The sequence below is a fragment of the Plasmodium brasilianum genome, chromosome 12 (genome assembly GCF_023973825.1).
Source record: "Plasmodium brasilianum strain Bolivian I chromosome 12, whole genome shotgun sequence".
Taxonomy (NCBI): Eukaryota; Apicomplexa; class Aconoidasida; order Haemosporida; family Plasmodiidae; genus Plasmodium; species Plasmodium brasilianum.
In genome coordinates this window covers 1832236-1840390 of record NC_090125.1, presented here as the reverse complement: position 1 = coordinate 1840390, position 8155 = coordinate 1832236, and the positions used below count along the sequence as shown (strand labels likewise).

Genomic DNA, 8155 nt, shown 5'->3' with positions numbered 1-8155 from the left:
TTTTTTTTTTTCCGTAAAATTTCAAAATATTATATAAATATTGTACGTTAAATATTTGTACTGTGTGGGCAGTTTTTTTTTTTTAAGTTTACGTTTTTACGTTATCCATATATATGTATATGTTTATATATGTATATGTTTTTTATATATGTATATGTTTATATATGTATATGTTTATATATGTATATGTTTTTTATATATGTATATGTTTATATATGTATATGTTTTTTATATATGTACATGTTTATATATATATTATACTTATGTATGTGCATATATAAGTATATACGCGCATTAGAATTATCATACAAAATTCAAGTTATTTAAACTTTTTTGAGTTATCATTCGTCGTATACTGCTTTCTTCTTTGTTCTTTGCACATAAATATGTTAATAAAAGTTAATTAGAAAAACCTATGCTATTTTTTAAAAAAAAAAAAAAAAAAATTGTAAACTAATAATAAAATCAAATAAAAAAAAATAGATTTCCAAAAAAATGTTTTATTATATATATATTTATATATATATTTTTTTTTTTTTTTTTGTTATATGTTATAAAAATGCCATGAAAAGATGAGATTGAAAACGCGTTATTTTAACATAGGTATATTATTACTATTCATATGTTTCATTTGTATTAACAAATGTAAGGGTTACATATTAAACATCAATGTAGCTGACAAAGATGACTTATTTATATTTTTATATAAAAATGAACATTTGTTAGCCGCAAGCTATTACAATTTTAAACCGTCGTATTTCTTTTCGGTCGATGAAGGTACTGTACCGCGTATATGCATATATGCTCCTGTACGTATGTATATATATGTGTATATTTATATATGTATATACACACAAAATGTATGCATGCAAATACTTACATATGTATGTAAATCCATATAATGTATACATGTGTGACAAGTTAGAACATTGAATGTTCGTACGTACATTTGTAAGGGTATATATTAAAGCGAAAAAAAAAAAAAAAAAACATTGAAAAAGTACATCCGTGCTATACGCATTTGTTGCGTGTGCCTTCTGTGTGTTTGCTTTAAATGCTTGTGTGTATGTTTCTATACCTAAGCATATTCATGGAATTCCCGCTTTTTAGGAGAAATAAACATCGACATGACAATTGATTTTAAGGAAAACAAACTGGTAAAAAAGAAAAGCAAAAATCAAGAAATATTAGCAAAGGCAAATAAGAACTCAATAAACATACTAAATAATTTTAATGTTGAAAGAGAATATTTTAGTAAACGGGGGGTAAGTAAGAGTATTTGTAACTATGGGGATAAAAATAAATTGATCATTAAAGCTCATAACAGTAGCAATAATAGCTATAATAACGCTAAGGATAACAGGCACAACGACGGAACGGTAGAGAACGAACTCGACTGGACCGCTGACTACAAGTCGAATAACCTATTTCTAATTCTCATAACTGCGGATCAGTGGTTAAATTATATAAGACTGAAAAATAAACTAGAACCTTCGTTAAAAAATGATGAAAATTATATATTTACATCTCACTTCAATAGTATTAAACGTTATCCATTAAATAAAGGAATAATTAAGAAAACCATAAAAATTAGCCAAAAAAATAGATATATGTTATTTTTAATAAATAATAATAAATTAAAAATTAACTTAAAAGGGAATATTGTTTTTTATGATTATAAAACAAAACATTTATCGCACGATTTTCTTTTTATACCCAATGTACTTTATTTTACAACCATTATACTACTAATTATATTAGTAATATTAATATTATATTTTATTAAATATAGAGAAAAGTCAGATTTATTTATGATATTAAATATGTTGTTCTTTCTTCTTTCAACATATTTTAATTATAAAAATGTAAATTTCATAAGAGATAAGGGATATATGTACCTGTACTTTTGGTAGGAAAGACGACACAAAACGGTTGTACCTTGGCTAGCAAATTTTGCTATTCTTGTCATGCTCGTCCCTGTTTGTTCCCACTACTGTGCTATGCTCATGACTTACTTTGTTATTTTGCCCTTTTATTATTTTGTCCTTTAATTATTTTGTCCTTTTATTATTTTTATATTTTATATATTTTATTTTTTTTTGTTCCGTTTTAGGGTATCGGCAAATATCATGAAGAAAATTCAAGAGATAATTTCCTTCATAATATATTTGCAAGTTTCTCTAGGTAAAGAGTATTTTTCTTTTTTTATTTATTTTTTGATGTTGTGATATGTCTAATTACTTTTTTTTTTTTTTTTTTTCCTCCTTTCATTTAACTTCTATACTTTGCTTCGTTCTTAAGGCGACATGTACATAAGGAGCCACCTAAGCAGAATAGAGATACAGTTTATGATTTGTTTTTCAGTCATTTCCTTTTACACAGGAATATTTGAAATATTCTTGGGAAATTTTCAAGTAAGAAATATGGGCTGTGCACATTTGTGTGTGTATGTATGGAAATGGAAGTGGAAATTTCTTTCGTTCGTATTTGCAGCGGCAACAGGGATTTTCCCACATGTGTACACACGTATATACGTATATGTGCAGTTATACACTTCTTCATTTTACAATTTCTTCTTGCTCCCACTTATTAGGCCCCCCGATATATACTCCAAGCCTTTGCATATTTATTTATTTTTATTGCCATAAATTTTACCTCAACGTTCCTTTCGGTAAAAACAAAAATGGATCATGAAATGTGGATAAAAAAATGCAATTCCTAATAATATCATTTACGTTTATTTGTATTATTTTAAAACGTAATTGTGCAAAATTTGAGCGTTTTTGTGTGCGTACAATTAAAATTTTTGTTCTTCTTTTACTGTTAAATATTCAGGCACGTTTATCAGAAGAAAATTTATCTTTTCATGTTGCTGAGTTGTATAAAAAATATGATATATACAAGTAAGTAGAAATAAAAAACAACGAAATTGTTAAAAAAAATTTTATTGACGTTAATTTTGTCATTTTGCTAGATATCACTGCATTTTGTTACAATTTTGCTAAATTTTGTCCAAACGTGATATACTTTATTAATTCCCAACCAGTTTGCAGCCATTGTTTTTTTTAAACGTCGTAATAAATGGAATACTTGTGCACATATATTTTTTTTTTTTTAAATTCCCTTTTTGCCTTATTCTCTATTTTGTTATTTTTTATCTCTTTATTTTGTTATTTTTTATCTCTTTATTTTGTCATTTTTTATCTCTTTATTTTGTCATTTTTTATCTCTTTATTTTGTCATTTTTTTATCATATTTCCTTTCCCCTTATCTATTTTCATTTCTGTCTTCTTTGAATTAACAGAAAATATAGGGTCATATTTTTTGCTGTAATAATTAAGCCCATTTTGTTAATTATTTACAAAGTTTTGTGCCTATCTCCATCGAATATTGATTTATACAGCTCACATGAGTTTTTGTATGTTTTTTTTGACATTTCCTTTGATATTGTTTTATATGTCACAGTAAGCTAACAAAATGTAAAGAAGAATTTTGTGTATCACCATATTATATGTGGCCCTGCTTATTTCATTTTGCATTTTTCGTTTTTCATTTTGCATTTTGCATTTTTCGTTTTTCGTTTTGCATTTTTCGTTTTTCGTTTTTCGTTTTTCGCTTTTCGTTTTTCGCTTTTCATTTTTTCCCTTATTGTTTTTCCTTTTTTTTCTTCTTTTTTCCCCCTCTCCCCGCAGCTTTTTGTTTTATTTCGAACAGTAAAGCCTATCAAGCTTTTAAAGGTGAGCAACACATTGATACACCTGCATATAACATACTTTTGCATATGCATATATACCTATATATATATATGTGTACATGTGTATATGCAGAAATGAAGCTCAAATATATGTTGTAAGCGTCGACATGTAATACTTGTGCATATGCTCATATACGTATATACGTATACCAACATATATATACATACATGCATAAACATATGCATACGTATGTGCATTTTTTTTTCTTTTTTTTTTTTTTAGCATATTTTAAGCAACGAAAATTTCCACATCGATTAGTTAATAATTCTTCCTTTTTTTAATAGGAGCCCTTTTTAAAAAATGTTCACATTGATATGTATGCATGTTTATGTATATATATGTAATATATGTATATGTTTCTTTTAGTGTTTATTTATTTAATCCTTTTTGTAATTTTATGGTTAATATATTTTTTTTAATTTTCTTGTTTCTTTTACTATCTTTATTTTCTTCTTTTTCTTCTTTTTCATAATTCTCGTTTTACTTTTTAATTACCTAAGTATAATAAAAAAAAAAAAAGTATAATGAACACAAAACAGCTACATTTGTACCATTTAAGAAAACATATAAGAGCAAACAGACTAATAAAACCTTTAATGTATTTGCTGAAAAAGAGCCACAAAAAGATAGAGAAATATATACGTACACGTGTATGTACGTATATGTATGCATATGTATGTACATATATATATATAGCATCATTTGTAGGTTGATAAAAAATGGGGTAGTGTTATAACCAAATATCGGAAGTGATCATCTTTATTTTTTTTTTTTATTATTTTTTTTTTTTTCTTCTTCTTTTGCGTGCAGGTATAGTGTTCATTTACTCTTTTTAAAATTAAAACCCTGTTTAAAATATTATGGGTATTCTGAAATACATTTTTTGAAAAAAGCAGAGAGTGAAAAGAAGATAAGAATTTATAGCGACACAAAACATTTCCATATTTTGAAATGTGTGCTTACCAACCCGTCTTGTGATATATATACAATAATAACAAAAGATGATGTAAAAAAGGGGAGAAGCTATTTTGACATTCACATGAAAGAGCTTAATGAAAAAGGTATATATAGACTTATTATTTTTTTTTATAACGAAAATGATGAGAATAAAGTAGAAGGTATATATATTTCAAATGTTTTGAAAAATTTAAATAAAAAGAAAAATTCATTAATTAGTAAAAATAACAAGAATATAAAGGATGGGATAACTACTAGCCACAACAACTGTTACCACTTATGTTTTCAAAATGCGGAAAAGAAGACATTAAATTTTGATTTTAAAAAAATGAAATTTGAGGATAAACATACCTATACGTATATAAACACTTTTTGTGAATTCTTTTTCCTTCCTTCAATCTTTCCATGTATACAGAGTACTATTCATAGAGTCAAATTTAAATTAAAATTATCGTTTGAAATTAAGTCTAACTATATAAAAAAAAAAAAAAAAAAAGAGACGACTTTTCCTTTTTTATGCCCTACGTTAATTTACACTTGAGAGGTACTAAATGGTCATGCAGATCCAATGTGAAAAAAGGGAAAGAAAAATACGAAGATGAAAGGGAGTTTTACAAAGGTGAGAAGAGGAAAAGGATGAAAAGGAGTGCTGTTAAACTTTTAAGGCCATCCAATCTAGTGGTGAGTAACACTAAGTTAAAAGGGGTGTACCACAGTAAGTGCAACGAGTGTTTTACTTGTTTTCTTTTATGTAGTTGCTTCGGTTACGTGCAGCGTCCTGAGTACGGGCATCGACTTGAGGAGCATACCTGTATAAAGAGTAACTACGCAAGAAGAAAACGGACAAAGGGGGGAACATGTAGAAAAGAATTGTGTAAAAAAATTACAAACCAAGTGAAGAAAGAAAAAGAGTATATAACTTTCGAATTTTATACTACAAGTAAAATAGCAAATTACACTTTTTGTTTATTCATTGGAATATATCACAAAATAGAGTTTAAAATTAAAGGATTTCCTATTTTTATATATATTGAAAATTATAGAAAAAATGAAATGAGTAAGTACTCATATTTTACAAAAATTTTAAGTAAGATATTGTTAATGTTCATGAATATAAGTATATTTAGAAAAAAGTTGTTACAAAATACCTTCTTACAATGTATACTATTAAATAAGTACAAATATGCAGGTGAAGAAAATTACAACTGTGTTACGTTTCTTATATCATTTATTCAAATCAATGAGGAAAATGAAAATGACAATTTGGATAAACTTTTCTTACAAGTCAAATTAATTGTTCATGAAATTTTTCATACCCTTTGGGGAAACTGCCTATATTTTAGAAAAGAAAAATATTTATGGTGTAAGGAAGGGCTAACAAGATATTATGAATTAAAATATACTAAATATATTTTGAAAAAATTGAAAAATAGGAAGCATATAAAATTGACAGTATTTATTTTTATTACGCTTGAATATTACTTCTACGTCCTAACGACGGATGTTCTGAATGCTTACAACCATGCGTTGAACATAGATAGTAACTTATACAAACTTCATGACTGTCCTAGAGTCATAAGCAGAAAAGGGGGTTCACCAACAGCAACAGCTACCTTGGAAAACCTACGCGTAAGGGACGTGCACCATTTTTACAACATTCTCACATACAACAAAGGAATGTACGTTTTTAAAATTATAAGTATCGTGTCGAGACCACACTTTGATACGATCATGAATTTGCTATATTTCACTTTTTACAATCGTTCTATAAACTGGAGCAAAATTGTAACTCTTTTTCATTTTTTTTTCCAACTTTTTCGCATTAAACCTTTTTTCCTTAATTGCCATAAATATAGAAAAATAGCTGAACAGGTAATAAAATTTATCAAAAAAAAAAAAAAATTTTTCACAAGAAGCTTCGTAAAGCTAATAAGGGTTAAATCAGCATGTAAAAGAAAATGGATAAATTATACGAAAAAAAAAAAAGCACACAGGAAAAATAAAAATTTTGCAAGTACTTACAATTCTGTGATCATTCCGCTTTTCTGGTCAAACTTTTTAAAACCATCTTTTAAGAAGTACTTTCTAACCTATTATAGGAAAATACATAGAAGGTATAGAGCCCTTGGAGGGGTTACAATATATAAGGGGAAAATTAACAAAAGGTGGAAAAAGAGCCAAAAAAATGAAAAATGTTCCAACATCCGAACGAACGCAAGGAATGAAAAAAGCCTAGACAACTTTGCACGAGTAAACGTACAGAGTATCACGAAGAAGGCAAAAGTAGCGTACGTGAAGAAAAACAATTTGAAAAATATTCTCGAAAATTATATAAACATTGTTGGCCCTCCGAAGATCTTTTTTAAATTTTTAAAAAAAAGGAATAAATTATTAATTACTCAAAGACATTTTTATTATGATAATTATGAACAAGAGTTTAAGGAAACTAATATTTTGTTTCAAATACCAATCACTTTTACATTTAATAAAAGGATTTATAAAATACTTCTTACAAACAAGTTTATTTTATTAAATGTTGAAATTAAAAGGGGAATATACCCACATAAAGGAAAAGAAAAACAAGTCATAACAAGTGGAAATATATTTACCATAAGTTTAAAGAATATTTCCTATTTTTCCTATCATTTTGTTGATATGTTCTCATTTAAATTTATCGTAAATGCAATAAAAAAAAATAAATGCTGTAAATTTGATATAATTCATATCATCGTAAATATAATTTTGTACCTTCTAGTGCGCGTAAAAACTTTGCAGCACGCAAGAAATTTAACTCTCCTGATATGTAGGCAGTTGTTTTTGGTAAGTCATCCTCATGTATCTGTGGAAATATTCATATCCAGATTAATGTACGTGTACATCGATTCGATATAATGTTATGGCATGAATAATATATGTATGTATGTATGTATATACGCTTACACATGTTTATGCACGCAATACTTCCCTTTTAAGGTTCACAAGTTGCTGAAAACGAAGGTAAGCACAAACGGTGAATTATATGCTACTGGCATTATATTATGTATGGAATTTTTCAAATGCTACATACATTTTATTTCGTCCTTCAGCAAAATTGAAAATAGAAAATTAAAAATAGAATTAGAAAAAGAACTACGAAAGAGTGATCATTTTGATGAAATGCATATAAAATGCTCATTTTTATTAAAAGATTTTAGGATCTATTTATCGAACATTTTCTTCTATTTTAAAGAATCTGCAAGCACATTATCTTGACAGTTTCTGGAGATCGCGTATATTTTTACATTAAAAAATATTGCAAATATAAAATGAAGTTAGTAAACAGTATCATGAACAAAAAAAAGGGGGAAAAAAGTAAATAAGCAAAAAAAACAAAAAAAGCAAGAAAATTCATCTCTTTGAAGCACTGCGTAAGAGTCAAATTTACATAAAATGCACATAAAAGT

At 26.7% G+C, this 8155-nt stretch overlaps 1 pseudogene across 1 annotated transcript; it reads left to right on the top strand.

Moving 5' to 3' along the window:
• Positions 1-572: 572 nt before the first annotated feature.
• Positions 573-7964, top strand: MKS88_004374 (annotated as a pseudogene). The gene is made up of 12 exons: positions 573-777; positions 1111-1909; positions 2114-2184; positions 2302-2414; positions 2594-2671; positions 2836-2903; positions 3305-3464; positions 3693-3737; positions 3978-4012; positions 4566-5069; positions 5276-7532; positions 7686-7961. Coding segments are annotated over exons 1-12 (4611 nt in total).
• Positions 7965-8155: the final 191 nt, after the last annotated feature.